We start from the raw sequence: 18,754 nt of genomic DNA, 5'->3' as shown, positions 1-18,754 counted from the left end.
CAGCTCTGCCCTCCCACCTTGCGCAAGTCAGTTAAAGCTGTATTGAGGGAATGTATGTTAATTCCTGGGCTTCCTCTGCAGTTCAGGGTGAGGATTATGTGGTCTAGAATAATATTTAGAGCAGCCAGTTTACTGAGCTGGGAACAGCCTAAGGCTAACTTAAAAGAGCAAAAAAACCACCAAAACTGTCTGGACTCTCACCCTTTCTGGAGCTTAGGTATTTTATGTGGGCTCCAGGCAGGTGCCTTTGTCTTCTTAAGATCTAAAACCTACAGGAACATTGCAAAGCTAGGCACACTTAAAATATTTTTGTTTCAAACAAAGAAGAGCTCTTCTAATTACTGCATATATCTGATGGTTCAAACATTTGCATAGCAATGGTAGAACTAAATTTAGTTCTTTGTAAGCCTGCTGTTTCAAACTCCATCTGTGATCTTCTAAGAGAAAACCATCCATTCTCAATAAGCTACAGAATAGATTCAGTGCAGTACTGTTCATGGCTGTTGTGGAAGCTGGGCTCTATTATGTGAGGAAAGCCAAGCCAGGAGAGCATGCCTGAAAAGGTGCAAGATGTTATGACCTAGTGTTTAGCACATCCAGCTCTGAGTAGGGAGACTGAAGTGCCTTAATCCCCTTTCCCAAGAGTGACTTGAGGATAAAATACAAGAATACCTATATCATGTCCCTCCCCTTGTTATTCTCTCTGTGCTCCATTTTATGGCTTTTTAGTATGGGGACTTACAGGCTATTGCTCCCACTAGCCAATATTACACTGGCCCACATAAAACTACAAATGAATGACCCATGTAAGGAATATACTTTCAATAATGCATAAAGTAAACATAGACTGCATCAAATGCATCAGGTGCATTAAAAGAATTCCCATATCAAGTGGTGCTTAGTACCGTAAGGGGATATATACGTGAACAGATTCCACAAGGCAAAAACAAGTTGGTTGTGTCTCCTGCCAGGCAGACCAGTGAGATCCACAACAATTCATTCTTAACGTTCCAGAAGGAATGGATTTCTGATGTCTCTGAAAAGGATAGAATATCATTGTGTGGCTCAGAACCATGATGTGTCTTTCTTAATTAAAGCTCATTTGTTTTAGCAATTCAATATAGCTCTCAAATTGTGCCAGCCAGGCTGGTATACACACACGTAATTGCATTGTAGAGGCTATACTACTACACAGCATCATCCTTCCAGATTGCAGCTGTATCCAGTCTTGGTATTTATATAGATTTCTATGTCTCTAACAACTAGAGGTTAGATATTTGTGTATGTTTTTATTATTGTCATTAGCATAAAAAAGATGCTTAGAACTTCTATCTCTTCTAATATGCTCTTTATTGCATCTTATGCAGTATAATAATGCTAGAAACTGCTGCTAAACTACGTGTTTTCAGAGCTGTATACTTGTCTTAACTTGATATATGAACTGTCTTTCAATTAGGTCCTTGGTACATTTAACTTGAATAACTTGCCCATCTATCCTGAAACTCCTTTAAAAGTTTGAAATATCAATAAGCTTAATGGGAAAGCATGTTAACCTAAGCAGTGAGTGTCCTTGGTTAAAGAAGTTATGACTTTTAAATATTTATCATCCACCCTAAGCTTCTACTTTTTGTTTCAAAAAATATGATCTGTTCTTCTCTCAATGTATTTCAAGAGGAACTCTCTACCTGAATTAGCCTAAGGAGTAAGTAGCTTTCTGCTAACTGCCTGGAAGATGCACACAAAACACTTGACTGTGTCATTGCCTACTGATTCAGTAGCTGTGATTCCACATAACTGAGAGTAGTGTAGTGTCCTCTAAAACCAACAATGTCATCATTAATTCATCAGAAACACAGCTGTGAACTTTGGTTGTTTTTTTTACCAAAGCAACCAGGCAAAAACATTCCAATGTGCAGTAAAGAAAGTTCCAAGCAACTGGGGTGCACAGCGCTTTGTGTTTAAGCCATTGACCTTGTAATGTGAGCACACAGACTTTTTGTAAATTAATCTTTCAGATCTTATGAGTGACATGTGAACTTTGACTCCGTGCGCAAAAGACAAGACTCCAGCTCCAGTAGAGTCACCTGTATCCCAAATGCATGATAAATTTACATAACTTTCTTTTGAAAAACATGAGTCTCTTGGTGCTTTCATGTCTTTTACTAGGAAAAATATCAGACTTTTTTTTCCTTTTTGTGCAGTGGTGTACATCATTGAATATAAGTGGGATTGTCCCAAGCTTAATTTAAATATATAGTTTAGCTATTCCTATAGCAATTATACGTTTCAAACTGCAAAACATTAACTTTTCTGTGAGCTACATACAGCTGTACCATTTTACATTTTGGTAATTTGTTTGTTGTTTCTAGAATTGTATTAATTTCCCTAAAAGTAAAATTTCTTAGAATCAGTGTTTACACAGCTGTTTTGAAATATATTTTACATACGAGTGTGTTCAGCAGAAAATGGGTGAAAAATTCAAACACTAAAATATTCCTGCATCATCAAGACATTATTTTTTAAACTGTGAGTCTTTTTACTATAAAGCCTTTAGATTTCTACATGAGCGTAATTATTTTTTGTCTCTGGTGCAGGAAAGCTGGTACGCTTATGCTTAGTAGATGCTGTTTGGGCTATCTGGTTTCCTGTACATCTGTCACTTGGCTTGTGGCATTCTCTTTGGTGATGAGGAGTAAGTACAGGAGCCTGCCCAGTGTGGTTGTGTGACCTGTTGAATGCCGTCATTGCTTCTAGTTACAAACACATAGCCATCTCTTATTTACCAGGCACGCGTTTACCAGGAAATGAGTAAGTGCAGGGAAAGAAACACGCGTACTACGACGTTGTGATGTGTACCTATTGACCCATAGCTTCCATAGTCAAATCAACCTACTGTCTTTGTAAAGTGAGTGAAGGCTTTCTTGCTTTTTTTCTGTATGCAGATACATAGACCTGTGCTTCTGATTACACAAACCAGGATAATAACAGTAAGGAACTGCAACATTTTGAATGCATGTGCTTTTCTAGATGCTTTTGTTCTGGGACATGAGAAAGGATCTGTGACTGAGAAAAAGAACAGCAGAAGATGCTGAAAGGGGTTTTTATTTCTAAGGCCTAGAGAAATAAAAAAAAAACCACTATCATAAATTCAGTGGCAGAAAGTAATTGTGAGTTTTTCCTCATCCCCCCAGAAGAAAAAGAAGGAGGTTGGCTCTCCTACCTGGTGTTATAATGCTTATACTATTTCTAGTTTGACAAGGACATAAAATACATGGATTTTAGTTATAATGATAGAGGAAATTAATCATGCCAGCAGGAATATGGTCATTGGTACTGTCACGCATTTACTATATGTGTTAGACAAGCCTGAGGAAAAACTATAAGGGTTTTAATAGATGATCAAAACTAAGGTTTACTTTAACAACTAGACCTACTGAAGAGTGACCTTTGTAGCTAGACAAAAAGTGAATAATATTATCATTTTACATTTCTAATTTTTTTAAAACAGCTGTCCAACACCAAGTAATAATAATTGTTTTAATAATAAGTTGTTTTATCCCAGTCTTATAGCTTTTCTTATTGTTACATGGTAAATGTAAATTTTCCGGTAATGTATATTTGAATATTTCAAGGTTTAACTCCTGTCCTTGTACTTACTGAAAGGATCTGCTCCCCCCTTCCTCAAAATCAAGAATAGGTGCAGGCAGGCTTGAAACTCCAAATAAAATGTTTTCCCTGGGGCAATATCGTTCATCGCATTCTTCCTAAAGGCTTTTGGTTTTTCGTTTTGAATGGAAATAGAAGAGCCAGATGCAAGTATCTCATTTCAAAATACCCTTCCATTCTTTAGAAAAGAAAAAGATTCTTCGTTATTCTCTTTCTTCTTTAAAAATGTTTTTTCAGCACTCCATAAAATATATGCCCACATTGACAAGCACAGCTGCAACCTGACATTCCCTATGGAAACTTTGCACTTGCCCTGTGGCAACAAGCCCCACCAAAAAAAAAAAAAAAAAAAAATTTCTTTATCGGTTCTTTCTCTGACCTCCCATAAGCAGAGGCTGAGATGTGGCAAAACTATCCCTACCCTTACTCATTTATCTATAGTCATGTACAGTGATTTTTCTCTAAAAGGCAATAATAATTTCATAGATTTCAGATGGGCTGTTTCTTAATGAGTGTAATTATTCATGCCGTGAATCTGAAAGGGTCAGAAACATTTCATGAGCAATAAGTGGGAACTTGGATTTTTTTCTTTTTTTAAGAGACTTAATAGTCCTGCCATTGCGAGGTAGGAGTCTGTATTTGCAATTCACATAACTACAAATATTCCCACCTTCTCTTTCTATTTCCCACAAGTTGTGTAATTTTTGGTACTGTTATCACAGAGCCATAATTGCACAAGAATCTTTGCTCCTATTAAAAAAGAGACAAACCCAAGTGTTTCTTTAAACCTGTAGCAATTGAAAGATCAAAACAAGAAAAAATTACAGTTTCAGATGTACTAGATGTGGTATTTTTGGAGAGGTGTCCTGGCTCTCAGTATTTGAGTGCTTGCATCTGCCAATGCATGGCAATACTGTACATGCTTTTATTGAGCTTGTGGGATGAATACAACGAGACAATGAAAGCTAAGCCAGTGTGATACGTCATGGGTCCTGTTATTTAAAACTAGGTGTCTTTACAATTCTGTACTTCAAAATATTTCTCGGAAACAAGTTTCTGAAAAGTAGTGTCTTATATATTTTTCTAATCCTCTGTGATATACCAAATTTCTGTTGCAATATTGATCTCTACTTCTTCCCATTTGTTCTCTTTTTGCTTAGTATCCTTTGAATTGTGTCGTCAGAAAGGTTTCAGTTTTAAAACAATAATTCGTAAGCAAAACTATAAGTGTTCTTTTCTTTAGATTTTAGCTGGGTTGAATTACAATCTGAAGTGCCGGTGTCTCTCTGCCGCCTGTGTGGACCTTGGGGAACTACAGTTAACATTCGTACTTGGCTGAGGCTCTTGATCTAGGTGGATGAATGTGAAACAAAGAGAGGAATACTATTATCTCTATTTAATGCAGAGTCAAAACCTCTGTAAGAAAACAACATTTATAAAAGAAACTGCGTGGTTTTTTCCTTAACTTGGATAATTAAGATTGTACACTACCTGTATTACTTCACTAGAGAACACTGCAGGTTTCTGTATCTTGTTATTCCGCATACAGCAGAACTTCTTCACAACATACTTCGGCTATTGGGGGGGAATATTTCCATCTCCAATATATATATCACAGGTCAGGTTTACTATATACATATATATGTTATATAGTAGAAGTCAGTGTTCAGAGGTATGTGTTGCTATTGATACACAGGGCCAATTAATAAGATTCATTTTAAAAGATACCCCTAAAGAATATCAGGAAATATGGTCTGAACTCCTAGAATACATAAACTATTATTTTATTCTTTTTTAAGCTTCTGCCTGTAGTTGCTTTCGGTGAGTCTTCGTGGCTTACTGCTCCTTGGGCCACTTCTCCTTATTTTTAGTGAGACTAAGCTACACCTAACCACTTAGGTCATCTAGATCATGTGTTTGTGGCTTCCCTGTTTTCCTTCTTATTGGATGGAGGCATTTTGTTAGTTTTATTGGTGTTTTAGCACTTGCCATGAAGTTTCTTATGTTACAAAGAAACAAATCTCTGTCCCCTTAGTTTTATTACTATTTATATTTTCTGTTCCCCCAATAGATTATGGACCTATGTAAGTATTCTTAAAATCTTAAAAGATACTTTGTTGCAGAGTTTTAAAATGTCTATAATAAGCTAGTGTGGTAACATTATGCTACACTGTATCTATTTCTTGGAAAAATAAAAGCCAACATGACCAAAAGAGGAAAAATAAATGGGTTTTTGTAACAGAAAACAGCTGCAACCACATCAAGGCATTTTTGTCTGCTCTACTGGCTTTGCTGAAAATTAAAGCCACAACTTAATAATATTCAAGGAAGATAGTTCTATGGAATGAAATCTGTTAAATGCTTAATAACAAACAGTTAAAAACACAAAACGGGATGTTTAGGAAACTGTTTCTGAATACTAAATAGCCTAGATTGCAGAAGTTCTGCTTCTTCAGTAGAGGCTAGAAAATGAAAGTCTTATTCAGAATGATGGATTGTAAATACCAGTTGAGGAATTTGTGTCTTATATTTTCGCACATATGTTCAGTGTGTTCAAATAAAAACAGCTTGCTTTCTAACCTAAGAATACTTGGAAGTGTATGAAATCAAGTGATCTAAAACCAGGGAGCTATCCATTTGTTGAGGAAGATTTTAGAAATGAGAGAAAAAATTTTACAGTGACTCATATATAGTTCAATGCTTAGTTTTTTCTGTCTACAAATGCAGTAGATGAGATGAGCTAAACGTTGAACTAATCTGAAGTTAGAAGAGCTGAATTCTTGCAAAACATCTGTTGACAACCTTGGAGTAGATGGACTTTAAATTCAAAGTGATTTAAATCGGAGACTTTTGTCATAGTTTAGTATTTAAATCAAGGGGGGTTTACATAATGATTTATGCAGCTTTTAAAATTCTTAAACTTTTAAATTATTTTTCTAAAGATTAGTTGACTCATTGTTGATTTTCAATCAAATATGCCCATTACATTGAGTTGGTACCTCTTTGCCCTGGCCAGGAAAATATACTCTATGCACATTTAATTACACAGTTTAATGTATGTTTACTTAGAATTGTAGTCCTTACCTTTTGTTCTAGTAAAGATACTTAATAATTTTTTTTCCTTTGTTGATTCCTGCTTACTAGAAGTTTGTGCCCTGATGCTTATGATGGAAGCTGGAGTATAATTCAGTATCAAGACAACAGTGTTTAAAAACTATAGAAACTTAACTAACGAAATTTTTTATTATACAGTATATACAAAAGTCAAATATGCTATACAATTACAGCCAGGATTTGGATCTTAGAGCAAGAGGTACGAGAACACTACAAACACCAGTTGCAGTTAGGGTGGAGAATAGAATAACATTGTAACATTTTAGGATATCTCTTGAACAGAACCAGATTTCATTAGGATGTTGGAAATGTATAAAAAAAAAAAAAAACCAACCCTGTTTAAAGCTACTTGCTTTCTTGTTAAAAGGAAGCATTACCTGCAGTTAGTGGATTGATCCTATTGCTTGAAAAGTCTCCATGATTTTAGAATACTAGATCTCTTCTTGCATTTGTTTTTATTCATCATCAGAAGATCAAAACTAGTTGCTTACTCTTCCAGCTCCTCTTTGGTTTCTCAAATTCCGATGAAACAGGATTGAACTAAAGAAAACAGAGTAAATTCAAATGCATAAAATATCTCTTAGTACCTCTGAAAGAGACTATAATTATCAAAATTTGGCTTATCAATTCATTTAACTCAGCAGACTCAGCTGCTTAGGTAGTAACAATTCCCAGCCACTAATAAAACACTCTTTATAACTTGTTTGTGTTTGAATATGATTTTTTTTATTTAATAGTTTATGTTTTAGGAAGGTCAGGCTTTACCAGATTTACCCATAGTTTCACACTCAGCAGTATTTTAGGAAAGATTAGTTAAACAGGAAAAATAGCTCTAATACAATTTAAAATAATTTCTATTACCCTTTATTTGCTTTTGTATTTAGGTATTATATACAATATATTTAGAATTTCCTTTGATATTTTGTCAACCATTTGTTTTGTTGTGTAAAACCTACTATTCATAACTTAATTGGGTAATAAAATATAGCAGATTTTGTAACAGTTTTACTGTTTTGTAACAGTAAATCAAAACTTTCTTAGCTTTCCTTTTTAACATGATCATAAGTATTCTGTTATATTAGCTCCTAAAATGACAGAAAAAGCCAGCATGCTAATGGAAATACAGATTTTAGTGAGTTATATTTGATATTTTAACTGCTTAGGATTGAATCTAGTACTGTTTAGGTTCTAGAGGTTACAAATACTATATTTGATTCAGTTAATGAAAATGGAGCTTCAAAGTCATAATCTTCCTCAAATGCATATATGAGGAAATATATATGAGGAATATATATTTGAGAAAATGCATGTATGAGGCAATTGAGAAAAATAATTATGTAGAGTAACCTTCAATTACTTTTAAAATATTTTTTTTTTATTAATAAATACATGCCTGATAGGGATGTTAGAAACTTTAGACCTGTGTGGTATTTTCAAATTTTGTTTCCTAAAGTTACCTTCTTAAAACTTTGGTGAGAACATACAAATTTAGATTTTGGTGTCCATGGGTGAAAACTTCATTGCTAATACGCAGGCACCTAGAAAATGTTATACAACCTGTAGATCAAAAGCTGCCATGAAATGGAACTAAAATTGAAAGTAAGCTTCAGAAAATGAAGGGTAAAAGGTACGACTTGTAGTAATTCAGAAATAAAGCTTTTTGGATCTTTAAAAGCTATAAAATTATTTCCATATGCTTCCAAGAAGAAATTCACACTTACAGCCACCGAAACCTCTTCATTATATCCTAGTGTAGTACCATGCAAACTCTGCAGCTGCAAGTAATGTAGCTTAGCATCTATGGTATCAAATGAGAAGAAAATGATTGTAAAAGATATTTTAGCTTCCTTTTTTTTTCTCAGCTTCTCTCACCTCTGGCAACCAGTTGCTTTCTCTTTCTAAAGTCTACAGGGTGTGGCATAGATGATGAAGCACAGTTTTTCATTATTTGAACATTCAAACCACAAGCAATTGACTGGATATTTTTGAGAAAGATAAAATGAAAACAAGTATTATGCCTCTTTGTAATGACTAAAATATGCATGTTTAAATTAGTTTTGCCTGCAAGAACTTGTCATAATTATTTTTACTTGTAACCTGTAGGCTATCTTAAAAATCACAAAGAAATGAACTGCTGCAATTACCATGTCTCTTCTTCACAATTTTCACCTACTTTTCTTTGTGTCTCTTGCTACTCTAAATAAGAGTAAAATGTCCCCTTTTAATGTCTGTTAAGATTTCTCTTTGTCAGAGAAAGGGGAAAAATTCCTTTAGGGTTTTTTATTTCAAATTTATTACTGAAGTTCATTTTTTCTTCTGAATTTTAATACTATTTTTAAATTTATTTTTTAATGGAGATTTTATATGATTCCATGAGACTGATAATGGCTTTGATGTTGTGGTTCTGATGGCTCATGATGTTACAAGTTGAATTTTCTTTTCAGACAGTGATGTTACCAGATGCCCATTAATTTCCTCTTCTTTTTTTCTGGTGCTACTGTTTTCTTGCCTAGATATTTCTGTCCTTTCTGTTTTCTGTCTCTTAGCAGCAGCAGCTACAGAAAATTGACTACCAGACCTTTTCATTCTGCTCTTACACAAACAGAAACAGAGGAAAAATATGAGAAAGGAAAATGTAACTAACAGAAGAAAAGATAGCAAAAGGAGGAAAAGAGCAAAAGCAGGAGATTTTCTCCTATGGCTCAGGAATCCTGTTCATTCTTAAAGATTTATGTCTTTCCTGAAACAGTACAGAATTCCCCAAACCCACCCAAACTAGACGTAAGCACAGGACCACCAGATGGTGAATCATGATTGTAGCACAAGGAGTTATTAATTTCTGGATCCATTATTTAGCTTCCAGTCTTAATTTTTAACACCATCAGATCAATACACATCACTGTCCTCCCCAGGAACATGCTCCCCGAGTTGTAAGCATGTTTTTGGTCTACTATAGCTACATTTTCTCTCATTACATTCTGGAATAACTCTTCTGCAACAGCCTTACAGAGGAAAAATTAACTTTTTTCTTTTACAATCTCTAAGTTCTTTCTCGTAACGTAGTGTTTTTAAAACAAACAAGCAACCAACCACTAAAAGCCGTAACATGACGTGCTGACACTTAAAAATTTCATTGTTAAAGTGGACATGTGGGTCTCTGTACAGGGTCTGGCTGGGATGGAGTTAATTTTCTCCATAGCAGCTGGTATGGTGCTGTGTTTTGGATTTGCAACCAAAACAATGCTGGTAACACACCCAGGTTTTAGCTGTCGCTGAGCAGTGCTTGCACAGCATCAGGGCCTTCTCTGGCTCTGCCTGTTTCTCGCTCTGCTCGCCCCGTGAATAGATTGGGGATGCGCAATAGGCTGGGAGGGGACACAATGAGGCAGATGACCTGAACTAACCGAAGAGATATTCCATGCCATATAACATCATGCACAGCAATAAAAAGGGAAAAGAGGGGGTTCTAGAAAGTTACCCATCTTTTGCTCAGGAACTGGCTGGGCATTGGTCTACCCATGGGAGATGGTGAGTGATTGCCTTTGCATCACTTGTTTTGGTTTTTTTCTCTCTTCTTTCCCTTCTCCTCTGCTTGTTAAACAATTTTAATCTCAATTCACAAGTTGTACTGCTTTTACTCTTCCTTTCCTTTTCCCCTGTCCCACTGGGGCGGGGTGTTGGGGAGAGAGCAAGCGGCTGTGTGGTGCTTAGCTGCCTATTGGGGTTACCCCACAACAGTCTCATAAGGACATATTCCCATAATTTAAATTAGTTTACAAGTTATGGACACCAATCCTGACTCCCGTGGTGCAAAAGAACTTTGGGCTTTTAGCATTTCTGAAAGTTGTAAGAAGCTCTTCCACAATGACATGATGTGTCTGTTTTTATATGCAGCATATTAATAATATTGCACAGTAGCCCTGACCAGTACTGTTCATAGACAAGTGTGTGGTGCTTCGGTGCGATGCATAAAGGTGAGACCTTGGAGTTGGTGGTGCACGGTTGAGTTAAGTAGTGTGGAGATACAAGGCAAGGATTGCCTTTTCAGAGCAGAATAGAGCTGTTTGTTTGAGAAACTATTAATAAGTCATGAAATAACTAAAACTTACAGAACCTTCCTGTGCTGATATCTCAAAAATCTGAATGTTGTCTCACTAGATCAGTGTACTCTTAAAATGGAGTCTTTTTAACAGGAAGAGAGCAGTTACTTTAGTATTGACTGTTGCAGTCCTACACATCAGTAAAAATGTAAGTAAATTAGAGCATCAAAGTATATTATTTCAAGCAAATAAAGTATCATGAGAACTGTTGATTGTAATACTTTCAGATTAAGCGGCAAAATATACATGGTTATAGACATGCCAGCTACATGAGTCCTTAAATAGTCCTGGGTTTCTAGTGCTTATTCATTTACTGTGTGTCATTTTATGATTATTTACTATAATTAGAAATAATCCTGACATATTAGCTTTCTCCCCATGCTAAAATCTGATAAGGCTTTTCAGCATTAGTCTGTTTCTGTTACTGTGTAGATGTGGAAAACAAGCCTAAAGCTTTGAACTTGCAAGCCTGTAGTCACAGCAGGTCTGTCCACAGCGATCTACAAGTTTGCATTCCTACCACATGCAGTAAGGTTTTCTCTATAGACCCGTGTCACCGAGGAATTCAGCAAGGAACAAGAAATCCTCAGTCAGAGAAGGGCCACAAGTGTGTGAAAAACTAGCCACACGTAAACAGTAAAGGTCATTAGCAGGCTCCTGAACTCCTGGCTAGGAATTAGTTTTTTGGATCATTAATGGTAAAAAGCCTAGGAAATGAATAGGACTCAGTGTCCTATTAAAAATTAGCCAGAACAATTAAAAGGTTTTCCAATTTCTAATGGGAACCAGACCTAATGGCTCATTTTCCCTTGTCTAGTGGGCTGTTTCTGCATTTTGAATTACATTAATTTTATGTCCTGTATTTTTAAAGAAATATCTTGAAGTATTTTTTCTGTATAGGAGTTGTAAATTATTTACAGTGAGGGCAGTGAAAGCTTGGGAGAAGTAGAATCCAGTGTCTCCCTAAGACTGTGTTACTGATTCCAAGTCTTGTGACTCTAAACCAGTACAGTTAGCTGTGACAGGATTTCTTCTGGTGTGTGCAAATGTGTATTTTGCAAACTCCTAATACAGTTGCTGTATTATGCAAGCCCATGAGTTAAAATGCTCGTTTGGTTGCAAATGCACAGCCTTTTTTGGTGTGAGGTGTCTCTCCTTAGGGTATTACATGTTTCCCTAAACTCAGTTTTCTGATTTTAACAGCAGCCTTTCTGCTTTCATTTCAATGTAAATTTCTTGCTGCTGAGTGGATGACTGATGGCTATTTAAGAGCTGTCTTCTCCTCAACTGTGTATTTTTCCTTAGCCCTAAAATAACTTTGGCACAAGAAAATTGCGAACAGTGAGCCTTTAGTATTTTAAAATTTAATTTTTGGAGAGGTATGTTAAGTACTTTCTCTTTCCTTATCTTTGCATCCTTGCAAGCATGTCTTACAAAACAATCTAAAGGGAGGAAGAGATAAAGAAAGAACAAAAATAAGTAATGTTTTACACTGTCCGCTTTGCCTGCAAGCCTGCCACTCTGGAGGAAAACAAGCCCACAAGTTACCAAACTTTTTCACTCTATAGCCATTATATTCATTTCCCTCCCCATTCACCTTAGGCTCTAAATCTCCCCACCTAGCCCTCTGATGATAATCAAGGTAATCTATGAACTCATTTTCAATACAAGCCATATGATTTTCCCAAAAGGAAAAAAAGAAAAAATTAAATTTGGACAAAGAAAAGTAGATTGCAGATAAATGGGGTAGGGATGGGGGGGAATAAAAGGACAAAAGAAACGCAGGACAAGATGATCTTCCTCACTGTGTTCATTTTGTACTCAGTCATTCATTTACACCAGATGCAGAATTCCTTTCTGCAGTGAGTGAATTGCCCTGTCATTAACATAAAATTAGCTCCAAATGATCTTGGCCAAGAGCTTTGAAATATGTTAGTATAGAACCACACACTCAAAAACATGTGGGAATCCATGTGGGTTTCCAGATGTGAGAATCTTCTGTGATACGAATATAGTTATGTTTACGTAGCATAATATTCTGCTCTGTGGATATACTCTAGGTGCAGCTGTGCTTGCAGTAGTGGTATAACTGTGTTACTGTGGTGCTCTGCCTGAGGGAATGCATCTTGTTTCTTATAGTGAGTCCGTTCTAATAATGACTACTTTTAAACAGACATTGTCCTGCAAGTTAAAATACTCCTTCAAGAAATGTGAGAAATTCAGTGTGGGCTAGTAGATTAGATTGAGAGTGAAAATTTGAAAAATTCCATGTTTCATTTTTGATTTTTCATGTGTTTTGCTACTAATTGTTTTTCCCTGTCTGACTTATTTTTCATCAGTAAGTACTTTCTGCACTAGGATTAAAATTTAAAAGCCTGAAAAAAGTTTAAAGAGGTCATAATTTTTTCTTTGTTATCTAAATAAGTGCTTAAGGTTGTGGTTTGATTTCCATTATATTATCAAAATACATTGATTGATACCAAGACTAGCTGAATCTCAATATAATTGAGATTAATCTGATTTTATGTTCATCTAAATAAAGCTCTCTACAGATAGTGATAGTCTGATGATGCACTTTTTTCTTGTTTGTTTAAAAGCTCTTAACATCTCAATTTCTTTAGTGCAGTTGTCTTCTTTTTGTGCAGGAAGTGAACTCAAAGTGTCTTGGGAAGGAAATTGGTCTGTGGAGTGAAAGACTAGTGGGTTGAATACATCTATAAAACTGAGTTTAAGTACATCAGCTAGTGCCTGAACTGTAAATTAATCAGTCTATAGTAGCAGTTATTAGCTATCATTAATGTTTGAACACGTAAATACAGAATGGTGACTGAAAATAACCTAAGATGTCTTTCTTGTTCACTTTCTAGTGTCACCTTGTAATTTTTAATAGCCACAACAAGTTTTACAAAGAAATACTATTTCCGTCCTGATGGAAAACTGTCCCCATTCATGAACGTGAATAATCAGTTTTCAGGCGTAATCCGTACACCCTGTGCTACACAGGCTGCGATCTCATCATGTCATATACATCAAACAGGGTCATATCACTCCTGTAGTTGTAAGAGACCTTCAGGGAAAAAAAAAATCAGCTAGATATCTGATATCGATCTTTCCTCTGAAATGACAGTAGCTCCATGCTCTAGCACAATGTGAAGTAAATTCTGTGTAATATTCATTACACAGTGAATAAAATCATTGTTTGACATAAATCACTGCAGCCTTAGGGAGTTCATCAGATTGTCAACTGATCCTTTGTCTCTTGGAGGTTGGATAACATCGAGGTTTTGATTGTAGAAAGCATCTTTTTCCATTAAATGTTGCACAGTATCTGTAACATTTATAATATATATTATTATATCTTCTATATCTCATATTTCATGGGCAAATGTATTATGCATATCTAAAATATATCTTGTACTTATCATTATAATCTTTAAATTGTCAGGGAGTATTGTGCTTCTCCATTACCAAGGAGCATTAAAGATTGTAAAGGCTAGAAGTAACTCCCCATTGCAAACCTCTCTAAGCAAAATATCCTTTGCTATTTTTCACCAGCTAATATCAGTCATTGTCTTTAATATCAAATTTTAAGAAATGTCCAATAAAGGAAACCTGCATGATAAAAATGATGGGAGTGTGCCACTGTGAATAAGAAATTGACTGAAAAGATACATCAGTGAAAAGATACAAGCAGTGACAGCTTGTAGAAAGCAGTAAAACTGTTGTACAGAAGACGGGGCTTTCTTCTGTCACATGCTATGGGACATGCCTGCCGTGGTAGGTCCTCTAGATGAGTAACTGATGTGCTTTTTGTCACATGGTTGAAAAAGGCTATGTTGCATTTCTACAGTGAGCGGCTGGGAATATTCAGTCAGTATGTGACAATCTTTGTGGGCTGGTGCTGTCCAAAACCATTTTTGACCCCAGTTGTATCGCCCCAACAGCTGAAAGCCTTTTAGCAATGTGCTGGTTTGCTTTCAGTAACTAAAATCTTAAAATGTGTGTGTTTCTGTATGTATACACAACAAACCAAGATACGTGAAAAAGTACGTGCTTCAGTAATGAAAAAGCAGTGATATCTAGTGGAAGTTTAAGCAAAATCAAAGGCCTCTCAGTGCCTTGTGGACATCAGACTTCTTTCCTAACTTTTAGCATCTAATCTATCTAGAACCTAGTGAAGATGTTACATAAATGATATAATTATGTAAATATATTTAAATTCAGTTTGAATTGAAAAACATTGATATCAGTTTAAGAGTTCTGCCAGTGCTTTTATATCTCTCAAACTGTTTTATGGAGCTGCTTTTCATTAATTATATTTTGACAGAAGAAATTCTTCCCCTTTTTTTTCAGACTGAAGAACAAACGGGCCTCTCTGAAGAGCAGCTTAAGACCCTTCTGGAAGAATGTATGCAGCCTCAGAGAACAATAAGCAACGTTACCATGCCAAAGTCTCAGGAATCTCTTTCTTGTGGATTAAGTCCCCCTTGTTACACAAGTCAAGACTCCACTCTTCACTCCACATCTACTTTTTCCAAAATGTTAGTTGAAGACCATATTGTAGGGATGTTAACGGCTCAGGAAAAGGCTGGACTTGAAGACAAAAGCTTATGTGTTAATGCAGGGAGTGAAATCCCTGGCTACTCTATCAGCAAAGCATTGGCTGATAGTCGCTTATCAAAGGATTCACTGGCCCAAACAGAGGAACCTGATGACCTAGAAGGTTTACAGAAGATGGGTGATAAGAGTATTACTGAAGGTTACTTTATGTCAAGAGCACTCAACACAAAAAGGTTGAAGAAACCTTCTTTCTTGGATGAACCATTATATTGCATCAGCATGAACAATGAGCCATCCACAGAGGCTGACATTCTCAGCATACCACTGCAAACCAAAGGAGGTGAGACTCTTAACAAACCTTTAGAATAAGCTTTTGATTATGATGAAAAAACCCAAGCAGGTTCTCACCAAAGGTATGCACCAATACACACTGATTACTACGGTGGGGCAAGGACATACTTTTATAAAACATAAAACTGTGCCAAAAATAATACACACAAAGTAACAGAATGTTTTTTAAAATTCTTGCTCTGACATAATTGACTATAAGACTAGGACTCTTATGAAATATAATATTGATGTTGATTAATTCTGTCAACTGGAAAACAGTGTTGACAACACATATGGATTATCATTTTGGTAGTAGAAAGTCATGTTCACTGTTCTGTGGAGAGCAAATATTCTCCCAGTAGTTGGGATATATAACAATTCACACAAAAATCCAAGTGTTTCTTGAATGTTTTTAGTAAGGTAAACTCAGTAGTATAGAAACAAACATGACCTAGCTATATTAAAAATAATAAATTGCTTTCAGGGAGTTCAAATTTACACATAGAAGATAACAAAATGAATAAATACTGCATAATTTCTATAAATTACTTCTAATTCAGTCAAAGAAAGAATAGACTTTAACCAGCTAAAAACTAAATTCGCCCTATCTGGCATTATAAAAAGATTTTGGAAATGTCTCTATTTTTTATGTCCTTTACTTAAATGCAGTTATATAGTGATATTGTAATCTAAATCTGCATTTAGATTTTTAGCCTAAGACCGCTTCTCGTTCTGGAAAGCAAACTGTTCAAATAAGCCAGATTTTAGGCAGATACATCAACATCTTTCATTTCTTTCATAAAAGTTGTGACAGTATGAAGTTGTTTGTGATTAAAGTGATATAGTGTAATTGTATTAGAAATCAATAAATTTTGCTAGATTTGTCAAGAGAGATCTTTGTTATACTGGTAATATGTTCTGAATTTGGAGAAACATTTTTTCACATTCATTGATAATTTAGAAGAACATCCTAGTACCTTTTTACTATGTTATCATTTCTTAATTATGATCACAACTGTTTCTTTGGTTGTTCATACTTAACCTTTCTACCATGAAGTGAATGTTAATATCTTTTTAAAGTGATTCCACCTGTCAGAAAGCAAGAAGGCTTGTTATTGCTGTTTTTACGCTGCCAGACAAACTTGGTATCCAGACTCACCTGCCACATTTGCCCATTATGAGATTTAGGCCATAGCTGCAATAAGAAGAAAATAGAAATACAATACCTGTAGAAACAGTTGGATGGTTTTTTTTTTTGGTAGGTTAGTTTTCAGCTAACTTCACATGCCAGCTTTGCTCTTCACATAGATGCAAGCATCAGAAGAGTGGAGCAAGGGAAGAAGTAAGTGGTCTGCCCCAGAGGAGAGCAGGGTGGCAGTGGTGATGATGGGGAACACCACAGAGAACCACCTCTACCAGGGGCAACCTGATCTCATGCAGGATAAAAATGACTACATACTATAGTACCAGTCGTCTTCAGCAACCGACAGTGAGAAAAACTCAAGTTTAACTTGCTGCCTTCACATGAATTAAAGTTCTCCTTTAGTCTGAATAGATGTAGTACAGTCAGAGTCGTGTGACTCAGCCCCAACTACCATCTCTCTTTATTAGCGTATTTTAAGATGGGATGTGTTAAATCAAGCTAAACACCATGCACTGTAGCCACTATGTAGTGAAGTGAGCAGGTAACTGTTTATACCTGTTGCGGTAGACATAGTCACTATGAGGTAATTTTATTGCACAAGAGAGAAAGGAGCTTTCCGCTATTAAGTAAATTTCCATGTGGGACATCTCATGGTAAAAGTCTTTAAAGTGAATGTGTTAACATTTATCACATAATAATTTAAATATCTTTGAGTCACAATCATGCATTGTGTCAGAGCAATGCAATAGGGTGTTTCGATTACCTATTTTCAGTAGTGGCTGAGTAATGTTCAACCATACAGACCTCAAATCTGTATGGTTAATAAACATTTTGGTTTTATGGTCATTTTCCTTACCAAAGGTTTTTTTTGGGGGTGGGGGTGGTGAAAGTGTTCTGAATTTTCAGACTCTCTAAATCTTTTCATTTTTACTAAAAACAAAACCAAGGATATCATTACAGATATTGTTACCTCATAAGGGTTTGAGTCTTTGTGTCAGTGCCTGATTTTTAAAAATGGTGTGAACAGGTAATCTTTAGGCACAATAAAAGTAAGTGCAAAATATAAACCCACTTCAGAGGTTTGTAATTGTTTTTACATTAGTGCCAAGTATTTTGCAGTTATCTATAAGTTTAAATTAATTATATTCAGATTTATTGTATTCTGTTAATATTACTCTAGTGCTAAAACATACACCCAAAATCAGCATTTAAATAGACAGCAGTCCATTCTTATTATTTTTATCAATGTACTGCTTATGAGAAAGCATACAGCATAAACTAGAAAACCCTGATACCTTTCCACGGAATTAGTTTGTTTCCGCAAAGGTGACTCAGTTCTGTCTTAAGCAATTATTCCTGGCCATAAGCAAAAGGTTGTGATTTTTATCAAATTTGTGAAGTTGCCTAATAGGTAAGCTTGTTGTCAATTCAGACATGGTTAGGTGTGCTAATTGTATGGAGGAATGGAGATCCCAGTGGAGTCCTGTTTAAGGCAAATACATCTGCAGATGAAGGTGTCAGGTGTATTTTTATTTTTAAGAGACATTTACATAGTTGAGCTTTGTTATGACCTTAATTCTAAAGGACATTTAAACATATATGCATAATCTTCTGTAAACAGTTTGATTTTCTGGCCTGCTAGACATGGTTTAAACTCTGTGTAGTGCTGTGTAAGCAAACAAAACAGTGTTTGTGTGAAACCGGTTTAGCAGAATTTTGGTTTTGCAGTCATTGTGGTACTGTAGTCTGTGATATAGGTTTATTGTAATACATTATTTAAGGAAAGCATAATTATTAACATCATTCATATATACATATTTGTGTATATATATCTGAAGGA

At 35.5% G+C, this 18,754-nt stretch overlaps 1 protein-coding gene across 5 annotated transcripts in view; it reads left to right on the top strand.

The window, feature by feature from the left end:
* FSIP1 (fibrous sheath interacting protein 1) overlaps positions 1-18,754 on the top strand; it is an 85,736-nt gene that overhangs the window by 65,775 nt on the left and 1,207 nt on the right. For 3 of the 5 annotated variants that reach the window (XM_075151809.1, XM_075151806.1, XM_075151808.1), the window contains one exon: positions 15,234-15,780. In XM_075151809.1, coding sequence (XP_075007910.1) covers positions 15,234-15,780 — 547 coding nt within the window. Of the gene's footprint in view, positions 1-15,233; positions 15,810-18,754 lie in introns of those variants that run through there. The other 2 variants (XM_075151807.1, XM_075151805.1) reach the window with 1 other exon arrangement.

This window comes from Calonectris borealis, chromosome 5 (assembly GCF_964195595.1).
Source record: "Calonectris borealis chromosome 5, bCalBor7.hap1.2, whole genome shotgun sequence".
Classification (NCBI taxonomy): domain Eukaryota; kingdom Metazoa; phylum Chordata; class Aves; order Procellariiformes; family Procellariidae; genus Calonectris; species Calonectris borealis.
Note: the sequence above shows the minus strand (reverse complement) of the source record. Positions and strands in the feature narration are given on the sequence as shown.